General features: G+C 38.7%; 2 protein-coding genes across 12 annotated transcripts in view; both read left to right on the top strand.

Moving 5' to 3' along the window:
* The window catches only part of iars1 (isoleucyl-tRNA synthetase 1), a 56,379-nt gene extending 52,486 nt beyond the window's left edge, over positions 1-3,893 (top strand). For both annotated transcript variants that reach the window (XM_084349714.1, XM_084349715.1), the window contains exons 32-34: positions 424-570; positions 1,794-1,946; positions 2,738-3,893. In XM_084349714.1, coding sequence (XP_084205840.1) covers positions 424-570; positions 1,794-1,946; positions 2,738-2,820 — 383 coding nt within the window. In that variant the 3' untranslated portion in view covers positions 2,821-3,893. The remainder of the gene's footprint in view (positions 1-423; positions 571-1,793; positions 1,947-2,737) is intronic.
* Positions 3,894-8,916: 5,023 nt separating this feature from the next.
* atp2b2 (ATPase plasma membrane Ca2+ transporting 2) overlaps positions 8,917-13,993 on the top strand; it is a 132,407-nt gene continuing 127,330 nt past the window's right edge. For 3 of the 10 annotated variants that reach the window (XM_084349206.1, XM_084349205.1, XM_084349200.1), the window contains exons 1-2: positions 8,919-9,211; positions 9,621-9,849. The gene's annotated coding sequence lies outside the window, so the exon portion shown is untranslated. Of the gene's footprint in view, positions 9,233-9,620; positions 9,850-13,993 lie in introns of all 10 variants that reach the window. The other 7 variants (XM_084349196.1, XM_084349194.1, XM_084349198.1 and 4 more) reach the window with 5 other exon arrangements.

A 13,993-nucleotide genomic window follows, 5' to 3' on the forward strand; every position in this document is an offset into this window, starting at 1 on the left:
GCTAAACACCTACCTGTTCGGCTAGCTATGCAGCTAACTTTTGTCATAAAACTACACCAGCAATCGCAGCCAGTGTTAATCAACCACAAAACTTGCTGCATAGTAATGTAGCATCATAGTATACTCTCGTAACAGTAGTCGAAGCATTTTGCAGTAAAAGCTAACCCCCATTTAAGTTAGCTAGCTAATGCTACATTTTAGTTTGTTTGACTTTATGAGAAGGAAAGAAAATACAAAGTTTTTTCTGTTTTGACTAGCTGATCGGAGGATAAAGGAAAGAATAAAGCTTTATATTTATTTTTTACACGTCATTGTCATAATTATTTAACAAACAAAATGATTTATTGATTAGGTGCTCTACAATAACCCAGTTGAAACCTTAAAGCTTCTCTGCGTGTTTCTGTAAACGTGTGTTCACTACAGAGTTGACCAGCAAAATGGACCTCCAGGCTCTGAGCGGTAAAACTTTGACAGTGACCTCAGGCTCTTCCTCCCCTGGCCCTGCCCCCACCACCGACACCCTCCTGTGTCCATACGTGAACCTGCTGCTCTGCAACGCACAACCAGCCGGTGAGAAACACACAGACACACACACACACACACTCTCTACATACAGCCATGAATAACTGACCAGTCAGTCCTTCCCACTGTTGAAAGGCAGCCATCAATCTTTTTTAATTATGATCAACAAATCCCCTGGAGAGACCAAAACCAACAATGAATTTTTTCCTGCTGACAAGTTTTGTCATGTAGTCAAAGCTTTTTTTAACTTAAAGCATGTAGCATCGTGGCTCCAACAGATCAGACCGTTTGATTTAATCACTGTCTGACCCGGACACTTTATATTTCCCTCAATGGTTCTCAATGGAGAAGGTTCTGTGATCTTTTTTTAGTAAAATTAGCAATAACACTTTGCGAAGTTTCAAAGGAACAGTCTGACATTTTGCCAATTGTATGTACTGTATGTTCTGACTGTTCTCCAGGCTGACTTCTCCCTTTGGACTATTACAGACTGATTTATCGATTAATACTTTCTTTGCTTATTTATTAGGAGTTATCTTACAAGACCTGGAACACTGCCTGTGGAGTATATACATATACTATATTCACTGTATGAAGGAAGTCAGTTAACTTAACAATGAACTAAAAACAGAAATACAGGAAAACGTGTAGTCTGACCCTGTCAGAAATGATCCAGAATATAGCCCCTCGTAAATCACAACATAATGTTTTTAAATGTTGATCTTTTATACAGATTTAGAAAAGTCAGGCTAGCTGTTTCTACTGTTTTAATGCTAAGCTAGGCTAACTGACAGGTTGTCTGTAGCATCAAATCTACCGTACAGACAAGAAAGTGTTTTTTTGTGCAAATAACTTTGGAACTATTGATGTATAAAATCAGAATCTTTACAGTAACTAGAAACTGCAGCTGTCGTATCAATGTATTTAGTTATTTTGCACCACTGGACTCAGCTGCATTGATTGTGTACTAAAGAAAATTCACTAGAATTCAGCTTCATCCTTTAAATCATTCACACTCAACTCTCTCACCTTGCCCCGCTAACCCTACGTCTATCAATTGATCATCTGGGCTCTCTCTCTCATCCTCTTTCTGATCTCTCAATCATTCTTTCCATCTCCTCCCTTTTCCCATGGTTAAGCGTAAGCCTGTTCACACACCTTGCTAAGACTTGTGAATAAGCCTTACTAACAAGCCAATCATCTCTTAATTTGTAAAGGAAGTAAAGTCTGTCTGGTTTGATTCTCTTCAACGCTTGTCCTGTCTCCTCCAGAGTGTCAGACAGGAGAGGTGGGCACCCTCCTGCTGACGAACCCAGTGGGTCAGAATGGACTCGACAACTCAGGCCTGCTGTCTGAGGCTGGCAAGGTTTTTGGCCTCCGCAGCAGACGGCTCAGACTCTACCTGGACCAGAACCTTACCCAGGGTAAGATGGAAAGATAATGGATTTCATATTGGCTACAGCTGTGTTTTTTCAGTCCTGGTCCTGGGGGGCCCCCTGCCCTGCATGTTTAAGATTTTTCCAACCTGATTCAAATGATTAGCTCCTCATGAAGCTCTGCTGAGCCCGATAACGACACGTTTATTTGAATCAGGTGTGATTGGGCAGGGAAACTAAAACATGCAGGGCGGGGGGCCCCCAGGACCAGGATTGAAAAACACGTTTTCTTCTATATCTTTCTGTGGCCTCCAGCACAGGTTGCATTAAAATGAATGAAATGCTAGTTGAAGGTTAGATGATCACTTATTCATTAGTGAACAGGACAGTGAGTGGCTATGATGTGAAGAAACTAATTAAATGCAATAAATTGGTGCAATATGAATGAATATTCACAGATAATTGCTTAATGACAGTAGATGTTTTTTGGGGTCCTCTTTTTTTCTATTATCTCATTTGAATTAAATATAATACTGGTTCACCACTTTGTGAAACACGATTGTATAAAGGATATTACTACATGGGGTCAGAAACACTTCATAAAACCGTTGAACACGCCAAACCATTTTTTTCAGTTTTTATCTACTTTGCACACAACATTGTAACCTTTTTTGGAATAAGGGTTAAACCACCCTTCCAATTTGAAAAGCTCAAGAGCTCTGGAGTTTTTGAAAGCTGTGTTCTTTTGAGATTCCTAAATGGTTTTCCACATTTAGTTTTATTCATAAATATAAGAAAAGGTATGTTGAAAGTAATTTAATGTCTCCATCTGTTTTCAGAGGTCCCAGCTGATTCATCAGTAAAATCTCTTGACACCAAAACTCTCTTCGTGAGAGTTCTTCCAACAACCGCCGAAGCATAAATCCAGAGAAGCCATCCAAGGATCTTGACATTAACGTGGACGTCGATCAACATATGTCTCAGATGCCTCGCAGGTCTCCCAAAAGAAGTTTTTTACCACAGAAATCCCACCAATATCCCCTTTTGAAGTTCAGTTCATGACATGAAGTGGCGTCATTTGTTTCAGTCTTTTGATGCAGAGCAGATTCGTCTGTCCAGTTCACAACTAGCTAAACCATGGAGTCTTTATCACCGTGTCTTTAAATTTCATGAGACGATTTCAGTGCAGAATTGGCACCTAAAGAGTTTCTAGAGATTTTGATGGGATGATAGCTCTAATTATTCATCATGTTTAGCCAAAACTTACAGTGCTGTTCCTCCTGTTTCTTTCCCTCGTGTCTCTAATTTGTCACCAATAATATGTGACAGTTTTCTCAGAAGGCACAGTGTGTTGCTAAGCTATGTTTACTCTGGACAGAGAAAAAAGTGGATGCTTTTCAAGAACAGAATAATTATTCATACATAACTGCTGAATAGACCTGCTGGATATACTGTATGTGTGAAAGTGCGGCTGATCATGTAAAGTGGGATTTCTCTGGTGGAAGGAACGGCAGACATCAAACTACACCAGAAAAAAATTCCAAAGGCTGACTTACCTCAGATTTAAAGACTTTTTTTTTTCAGTCATGTTTCATAACTGTTCATGGAAATAAAGAGGGAGCTGTCTAACCTGTCTAGCTGTCAATATTAACAATGGATGTCATTTCTTTATTATGCTAATGATACAAATTATGCAAGCTACTTCCCTTCAAGGGGCTATTTGAGGTGAGCTTAGTCCAGAGTAATTATGGCTGTGGCTCATAATTGGGAAACCAATTTGGCCTATTGTGCTCACACATTTTTGAATTTAACAGATAAACCTATTCTGTTCATTGCATTGGGAATCCTTTGACAATTGTAAAGGCATTTAAGAGGTGAAATGGATTTTCAGGCTGCTGTACCTTCAGGACAAAAGGGTTCTGTCAGAAAAAGAGCAACAAATGGATAATGTACTATTTTAGGTGACAAATTGAATAAATCAAAGGTGACTAAGAATCAGCATGTTTTATTCTTTTCTTCTGACGCAAACCTCCGTCTGACAGGAACATCAGGTCTGTGGGATCCTGCAGATATGGGAACATTTTATTTGCCTTTGCTCATGTGGTTGCCTGAGGCAATTTGTCTGACGTGGTGCTTACGTCTTAAGCAGAAATAGATTAATTTAAATGAATGGTTTCAGATTTTGGTAAGTCTACTAACTCACGCTCCTGCTAAGTTTTAGATGATAAGATTGATACCAGCCTCATATCTGTCTTGTGTGTGTATATATACATATATATATACATATATACACACAAGCCGGCAGCTGCTTAACTTAGCATAATGCCTGGAAACAGGGAAACGGCTAGCCTGGCTCTGAAAAACAACAAAAACCTGTCTACCAAAACTTTATATAAGCATAAAAAATCAAATTAATGGTTTAGTCGTGGGGTTATGTGCCAGACTCTAATTGAAAAGGTGTAGTAACTAGGCAACCAGTGGAGGCACAATGAAAAGTCTCACATAAAACCACAACTTGTTCTTCTTGAACTTCAAAGATTAAAGGATAAGTTCACTTTATACTGATGGAAAGTTGGGTGAAGTTTCATAGTCCACAAAAAAATTGGAGCTCAACAAAACCCAACTTTTAATGGGCATCAGGGAGAGTAGATAATGACTGAACTTTAATTTTTCATTTTCAAAGATAAATTGTTAATTAGTGAGCTTTAGAGGTGCTGGTTGGGGGGTGTTTGTTACCTTTTCAAAGAGCCAGGCAAGCTGTATCCTCCTGTTTTCAGGCTTTATAATAAGCTAAGCTAACCAGCTACTGGCTCCAGGTCCATAATAAACAGACAGATGTGAGAGTGGAATCTTTCTCATCCCGGTACCCTCAGATACATCCCAAAATGTTGAACTGAACTTTTTAATTGTTCATTATACCTTTATGTTTGAAAAGAGGCCACTATGGGAAGATGAGTTGTAATCAACTGGTTAAAAAAAATGAGGCCACTTGACTGTTTCTTACTACATCTTCGTTGCGAAACCCCAATGAAATATCGGGCTCCTCTGGCTAGAAATACAACCCTGTGATGACACCTTTCGCCCTGACTCGAGCCACCTTTTCATGGTAGGAACCATCTGATTCTTAGCGACCTGAGGATTCTTAGTGTCAACAATGAACGGGCACAACGCTCTTCTAGGTGGTTCGAGTGATGAAAAGCTAGTGTCTCAAATGTTCTGCCTACAGCTGACCCAGTAACTCGCTGTCCACTGAAAGAGGAATTAATCTTCCACTGGGTCATTTCACAAGCTCCATTTGTTATTGTAAGATGCCTCAGACCTAGTTTTTTAATTCTAGCAGCCTTTCTGAGAGCGATTCACTGAGTCGTTTGTAACTATAAATGTTTAAAAAAAAACCTCTCACTGTAGATAAGAACACAGAGGTGTGGTAATTATTTCAGAGACTTTAAAACAGACAGTTAATAATGTGACTAGACTCGGTGTTTAACATTACATTATTCTGTAATAACATGGGTGACCTTGAGGTCTGGCCTGACTGCTGATTAAACAGTGTTTAGGCCGACTCGGCTTTCCCGGGGACGTTTATAGGGTACTGATGTCCACAGGCATGGTGTTAATTCTGTGAAACCTGGTTCACACTGGTTTGCAGCCAATATAGTGAGAAGTTTGTGTGTGTGTGTGTGTGTCAGACCTGTGTGTGTGTGTCAGACCTGTGTGTGTTGATTAATGAAGTGGCCAGGAGGGAGATCTGCTTGTTGGCAGTTCAGGTAAATATCTGTTGGGGGCGCTGCTGCAGAGCCTCTCTTCTCCTTGTGGACTTTCCACTAATTTGCATCCAAATTAAACACATAAGTACACTATTAATCTTATAGCACACTATAAATGTTCATAAACATCCACTCACTGCAGAGTGCTGCAACTTGAGCACCAGTACAGACTACTGAACTGCTTCTTCCCTCAAAGCAAAGCACAATAATTAACCCTGAATACGTCAGTACCACCTCCTCTGTGTATTTTATCAGTTGCCTCACTTTGATATTTTACCCAAAATACCACACAGATATGAAACAAAATACTCCAAGTAAAAGATATGAGTTCAAAAATGCACTTGGGTTAGGGAAACAGAATGCGGTTTATTGTTATAGGTGTTCACATACAAGACAGTAGCTTTAATTTGATGTATTGCACTAAACACACAATGAAAAATACATGCAAAAGTTCACAGTATAAATAATTTGTGCAATTTACAGAGATAATCCCAAAAATGTGCATTAATGTAACTCATTGCATCAGGTGGCAAAGAAAAAACAAAAAAAAGTAGCAGTAAAATGTTCTCTGATCTTAAAGGTGAAGCGTGTTTAGTTTTGCTTCAGGGTGGCGAATACAGTATTTATAAAATGATCTGCACAGTATCATGTAGGTGGTTGTATATTGTAGGGTTCACATATATTTTATGTAAAAAAAAAAAAAAAATCTGATCAAAATCGCATATTGCCATAATGCACTCCTCCTGATTTACACCATTGGCAATGATCAACTTATACAACCAGAGATGTTAAAGGAATAGGCACCGTTTCGGTCGGCAAACACTTTTTCATGTTGTCAGATCAGCTACAAGGTGGAAATAAATCACAAGAAAGGCAGGAAGGATGGCAGGGAGAGTAAGTACTCTTTAAACAAAGTCTAAGAGGAGCAATATGTGAGAGTTTTGGCTGAAAAAATTCTAAACTTAACTAAAATTTTCAACAGATTGTGAAGGAAGAACAGTTTTGACGTTGTGACCTGCTATGTGTTGCAAAGCATGTTCAGCATGCTAACCAGCTAGCACCGATCTGACCCGGCCCAAAGCTCCTGTGCTAGCAGTGTAAACACCATCACTTCCCCCGGTGCTCCAAACTCCCAGTCTGGACTGCTGGTGGCAGGGCTGACTGAGCTAACTGAGCTAACTAGCTAACGGACGGTTTGTCCTATCTGTTTAAAGTATGAATTCAACAGGTGGTGAGTTCTTACATATTGCACCTTTAAATGTACTATCACAGAGCTGAAATTATTTTTTTTTAAGAATTCTCAAAAATTTGGGGGAATATTTTTACCACCGTACAGAATAAGAGTGTCAAGTCTCTCCAACACTATGGTGTGGGTAGTTTCCTACTTATAATAGTAATATTAAACTTTATTGTTATAGAACTTCTTCTTAACAAGTTCAAAAATTGCCTAATAGAAAAAGACGAGATAAAACAGCAGATATAACAACTACTTAACTTTCCACCTGTGAATTCCAGCGTCTCTATAATCAGTGTCACTTCAGTGTGATGATTTTATCCTCCACCCCTCCTGGGCGGAGCAGCATGCTGCTTCACTGGTTAAATATTAAGCACACAGCTCTGTCTCATCCTCCTCTCATCCGTCTCGCTCCCATCTGCTCCTGCTGCTCCATTTGTGCCTCTGCACACCCCGGCCAGCCGAAGAGAGCAGGTCAGCGACCCATCTGCTGATCGACATCACAGAAATACAGTATGCGGCGTGGGTGAAGTGAACATGACCCCTGTCAGCTAACTCTAATAATGGACAACACAACTCATTACAGCCTGCAGAGAACAAAAGTTTTGCCACAGTGCAGGAGAAAGACAGGTGTGTTTTTCAGGAATATTTAAACCCGTGGTAAGGGTTGTTTCTAATCCACCCGCCCTGGCAAAACATGTGTGCTGCGTAATGGAAAAATCTAAATCTCTGCCAGTAAATCAATTTTCAGCGCCCTGCATGTTGCCCACTGCAGAATGACAGCAGCAAATACAACCTCAACCAGGCTCAATAGGTAAGAGGATGAAAAAATACACACAGGCATGTTTGTTATTTTGGCTGTTGAAGGAGTGTGATGTGACGAGCCAAATGAGGTGAATTAACATGACAACAAATGCCATGGAAGTGTAACAATGAGTATAGCGTTTTAATAAAATAGCTGTGTCAATAGGGCTGTCTTGAAAACCTGCATCTTTAATGTGTAGTTGTCAATGTATATTGTGTATGTATATTTTGGCTGAGAAGTAAAATGTAAAAATTGTACTGGGCTATAGAAATGCTAGACACTTTGTTTTGCTGTCACATAGTTTGACCCCTGGAGAGCAAGTGCAAGTCCACTGAATTTTTACATTTAACTTCTACATAAGTCTTGAAATTGTTCTTAGATATTCAGATTTTCCTTTACACCTTCCTCTATTACATTATTAACCATGTTCCCTGCATTTTTTTTTCTCATAACATGAAGGTCCAAATGCTGCTTCAAAACCTCTCCATTAGATCAATTATTTGATGTTGGCTTAAAAGATGTAAAAATTGAAAATGTTAGGATTAAAAATTAGGGGTTGACCAACTATTAGACCAATTAGGCTATTAGAAACCAAGGAGACTGAAAACCGATGAATTTGCAGTTAAAATGAAACTCTTTGAACAACCAGCGAAGAAATAAAGTAGGCTACAATTTACTCAAGTACTGTTCTTAAGTACAATTTTCAGGTAGGCTATTTTACTTGAGTATTTCCATTTTTTTGCTACTTTTTACTTCCTCTCCACTACATTTATTTGATACATTTAATTACTTTGCAGATTCAGATTATTCAGTGTTTATCGGTCAAACAGATATTGTTGTGGGTGCGAAGTTGTGTTAAAAGGACGTTGCATCAGACCCAAATTAGCACAGTTTTAAATTAATTTATTCCATCGTCAATCTGACAGAAAAATCCCTGATATCGAAAGTGAAATACCGAATATCGGCCGATGATCGACCAGGGCCACCCTACATATAGTAGGCTACTCGTTATCGGATTTTTTTAAAATTCACAAAAATCAGTTTCAGTATCACCTTTGAAAAATCATTGGGGTTGAAAATTTTAAGTTTTGTTATCAGGAAAATGTATCTATCTATCTTCTAATGTGTTTATCTTTGTCTTGCCTTCTTCTACACAACCAGCACTAAGATACTTTTGGCCGTTGGCATTAGCCGTTATGTCTCCGCCGGCAGCCATCTTTATTAATGTTACCTTTAAGGAACTAGGAGGAAAGGAGCTTCACGGAATATTTTTCACTTTCCTGGGAGAGGAAAACCTTTTGAGGAAAACCCGAAATGTAAACTTCAGTATGCCCGTATGTGTGCGTTTTTTTTAAGTTTAGCTCGGAGTTATTTGTTGAAAAAAAAAAAAGTTGAGAAGATGCTAGCAAGCTAACGTTAGCACTATTTCTCACAAGGGAAGTCTCAGAAACGTTAAAGCGATGCTTTGAAGGACGAGTAAACCGGGGAAACCTTTGGACAATTATAGGTAGGGGAATTCAAAACAACGGTATGTTTATTACATTATAAGACTTTTATTAAAACATGCAATAATGGACAAGATTGAGCCCCAAAAGAATTAGGTGCAAGGAAGTCGTAATGCTAATGTATGTTTTAGCTAGCTAAGCTATGGTCAGTTTGTTGCTCTTAAAATTAAGTCATTAAGAAATAGTTTAAAATTAAGAAATAGTTTAAAATGCAAAACAGGGTCCTGTCTTACTTTTAACTACTTGCTACTTCGTTTAATTAACAGTTAATATTGTTTATTAGGCGAACCTTAAATACCCAGGAGTTAATATTCAGTGTGGTTTTCATGGAGGATTTACACTGCAGTTCACTTAATGTATTGTTTGCCAACACGGTTTCCCCCTCATTTAATTACATGACTGCTTCACAAGTTCTCTGAAAATCGCCTGCATGTTGGAGAAGCTGTGCGCCAAAAGTAGCCGCTGAGCGCAAAGCGATCGGGACTTGCGTCGTGACTGAACCCAGGAGCAGCACCACGTCCCCGCTACAGCTCGATTTCCCTCATCTCCTGATCTTCTAAATGCGGCATCTATCTTCATCCTGATGCGCCTGCTCCTCCTCCTCCTCCTCTTCTCCTCCCTCCTGGAACAGCAGAAACAGGTAGGACACTGCATCCGATCTGAGATTTATCACCCACATATCCAGTCAGCGGGGGTGGGAGATGGTCCTTTGACAATCTAGTGTTTTTGCGGTCCCTTTTTAGTTTGTCCATGTCATGGTTGTTAGCAGACTGCTGTCCGATGAGGAGTCGGTGATAATGGGGAGATGCCCTGGCATCCGTAGTGAGATGCGTCGGCAGGAATGACACACTGTTGCTACCCATTCTGTGTGCTGTCGTTGCCACAGAGTTGCATTGTGCCGCAGGTATGCAGTGAACAGAGGGGATGGATGCAGCCAATTACATTCTTGACGTTACACATATATTTTGTGGATGTGCGCTGCACATGCAACATGGTGCAGCTTCTTTCTTCATATCATACAGTTTGAATACATAATGATCGGCTGATGATATAATAGGGCGACCTATTTTCTGTTCTTCATACTTTCCTCAGTTTGACCATGATGTTTGAATCAGAGAGCGAAGCAACTTACCTGCTGCCGTGAAAAACTTTTCCGTCTGGATGAGAATATATTAGATCTGCTGCACTATAAAAAAGATTTTTAAACCCTGTTACTCAATTTGTGGCTCTTTTCCTTTTAACTAAACAAAGACGGTGTCTGGAAAATGACTCTTAAGAATTATACATGATTTCTAAATTCTTTACTTGTTGTCTTACATACACTAGCTCATCCCTCTCTGTTATAAATATTGACATCGTCAGTGTTGTTTTCTCTTTTAACAGCTTGTTATAATGCTGTGTCAATGAGTAGGGAGTCTTTTAATGTTACCATGATTTCATATAATTAATCCTGCCATGATTGTATTTACTTAATGCTACATGATATGTGTTGTAGCTTTTCTTGAACAACTCATTAGAGTCGACTGATAAAATGGGCAGGTCAGTACTTGCGTATTGCGGATATATATTGGTATCAGCATATATTTTGGCTAAGAAGTAAAATGTAAAAATTTTACCAGGCTATAGTGCAACAGAGGGGGTGGATGCAGCCAATTACATTCTTGACGTTACACATCTATTTTGTGGATGTGTGCTGCACATGCAACATGGTGCATCTTCTTTCTTCATATCATACAGTTTGAATACATAATGATCGGCTGATGATATAATAGGGCGACCTATTTTCTGTTCTCTATACTTTCCACAGCCACAGTTTTACCATAACATTTGAATCAGAGAGCAAAGCAACTTACCTGCTGCTGTGAAAAACTTTTCCGTCTGGATGAGAATATATTAAATCAATGCTATAAAGGATTTTTAACCCTCTTACTCAATTTGCGCCTCTTTTCTTTTAAACCTAACAAAGACGGTGGCTGGAAATGACTGATATATTGCTTGGCCTATCAAAGATATACTGGTATCGACTTAAATGTTGTCCGACATGAAAACTTGTGAGCAAACATATATGCCATTTGCAGTTACCTGTATAGACAGCGGGTATTTTTCAGAAAATTGGGTGCTGGGAGTTGTGCCACTGAAATGTAATAGTAATACAGTTACATTGAGGATTACATGCATGAGAGACACAACTGTAGCTCAACTTTAAGTAGCCTAACTGAAGATTTAATCAGGGATGCTATCTACCTGCCTTTTCGGCTGCCATTGACTCAATATACTGTAAATTAGAGCTGTCAATATATTCATATCGTTATAATGATATGAGACATGGAGGTATTTGGTAAAAAACAATTATGATATTTAATTTTGTTGGCCAGTTCTAGCATTTATGAAGTGTTTTCAAAGAAATTTCAAAATATCAAGACAAGCCTAAAAGACTTGCAATTTTATTTTAAGGCCACATTGCCCAGCCCTGCTATTCTGTTAGTAATAAGTTATAATAGTTTAAATTTATGTTAACTGTATGCTAATGATAATTGTTTCAGACTTTCTGATGATAGCCATCTCCACACCCCTGTGAATAATAGAGCCCCTGACATGATTATTATACTGTAGGTGTAACTGTTGTCACCAGTTGTGGCACTCATACTGATTATTTGGGCTTTAGTGTGCAAGGTTAATTGTTACAGTTGTTGGCAGTCGTAGTGTCCAAGGTGAACCAATGCAAATCAAGATGACGCAGTCCACATCAATGAGCCTGCACACAAAGAAGAAATATGTTCATCTCAAAATACAACTTGAAGGGTTTGATGTTAGGAAGCATCTCTTCTCTTGTTCTCCTGGTTGCATTAGACTGTGCACTTTGTTAAGATTAAAGATGTTGCACTGTTGCACTGTTTCACTTCTCAATCTTAAAATCTGATCCACTGTGTATCCATTACACCTTTAGTGTCTCTGGAGTCTGTTCATGTTCATTTTTGTGTTCCTTTCTGAGCAAAAAGCCTTAAGGCAGGCATTCAAACTAACAAAACTCTACAGAGGTTATAGAAAGTGATTATAGAACAAATTCTTTGTCATTCTATCTAAAGTCATAATAGAGGACAGTCAAGGTGGACATTGTAATTATTTCCTAAACTGTTCTCATTTTTTGGCTGCTTGCTGTTCGGGTTACTCCCTGAACTATCTGCTATAAACAACTATTAGGCCTCGTATAGTTACTTCGTATTGTCACTCAACTTTGACCTTTTGCACTAATTGTTTTTTTGACAGATGTACACATCAATAATGTAGCAGCCAATTATGATCAACGTTTCAGGTGTGTCTCTCTTAGATTCAACTCCAAATATGTATTTTAGATGCCTCTTTCTTTTGTAATGCAGTGGCTACCAGTGTTGCCATGTTCATGACAGAGCTTGTCAACATGATGACGTCACAACTGTGCAAGATGCATTCAGGAAATTTGACTGGTGTGTAGTTGAGATAAAAATTCATAGTGGAAAATAGCAGTTGAAAATTCCACTATGAAGATGTGTGTGGTCTCATGTAATAATAAAGTAATCAGGCGTCGTGGCTGGGTGATTGCTTTGCAAGATGGTCTCTCGTTAGAACATCGAAATCCTCCTTGAAGTAAAGGGTATATATACTGTATATATCAAAATCTGAGTTTGAAAGGCAGACTGCCATCCTCATTAATCTTCTTTACAAACAGTGGTGCTGCTCCTTTGACATTGTCAATTAATAATGCATACATAATTACTTTGTTTGTGTTTGCAATTCAGTAAGAGTTGACATTTTATTGTCTGCGTGATATATAACGGCTGAGAGATTTTTGCATGCAGGACAGTTGTCCAGTACTGGCACCTTGGCCATAGCTACAAAATATGTAGTGTGGTTCTCAAATGGAGGTTAGTTGAACGATTGATGAGCTGTTGAAATCTGAAACTTTTTTTTTTTATTATATTAACACAAGCATCCACACATAAAATACTTGATTAGCTAATAAAATCATGAATTCTAATGAGCCATCTAGGACGGTTAATTAATGCTGCAGATTCAGTGTTCCCTCTGTCTGTCATTTGCATACCGTTGCACAGTGTTAGAATTAATTTAACCATGACCAATTCTCACTGCAACAATCAACAACACTATTGCAGTCATTATGGTCCTCTCAGAATCTCTGGATCTCTGGACAGATGGTTGAAAAACCAGCCTCTGATTATATTTCTTATGTGCTTTCTCTCTGTTCTCCCTCCTTCCGACTCTCTCCATCTCTCTCAGTACAGTGGCTTGATTGAATGCATGTTGTTGACGGTGTAGTCTCACAATGATAAATGGGATTGTTGTTTTGGCTGTCTAGATGTGTCAATTATCAACTTGAGATCACAGTTTTTTAATGTCTGATTCTAAACCTTTTTAGTGTTTTTTAATGTCCTATGATATGCACATGTCAGTTTCCCCTTTAAAAATAATATTTATAGCACTGGATAGGGAATTTAAGCTTATTTTTCTGTTTTTGTTTTGTAAAACCTGACATTGACTTAAGCCTTCTTCAGCTGAATTTGTGTCATTGGTGTGGCCAGGACTTTCTCACATACAGTACAGTCATGCACAGTATTCATTAGATGAATGCAGCCATTCTCCTGTGAAGGACATATTTTTTAAATCAACACCACACCTAAGCCGAACAACTGTTATGTGTTTGTTCCACCATTTTAATGTTAGCAGTACTGCCTCTAAAATATTTGGCTGTTTGACCTGTAAACCAACTGCTGTTATGCCAATAGCCA

This window comes from Pagrus pagrus (assembly GCF_965226575.1).
Source record: "Pagrus pagrus genome assembly, chromosome: 3".
In the NCBI taxonomy this organism is placed as follows: Eukaryota; Metazoa; Chordata; class Actinopteri; order Spariformes; family Sparidae; genus Pagrus; species Pagrus pagrus.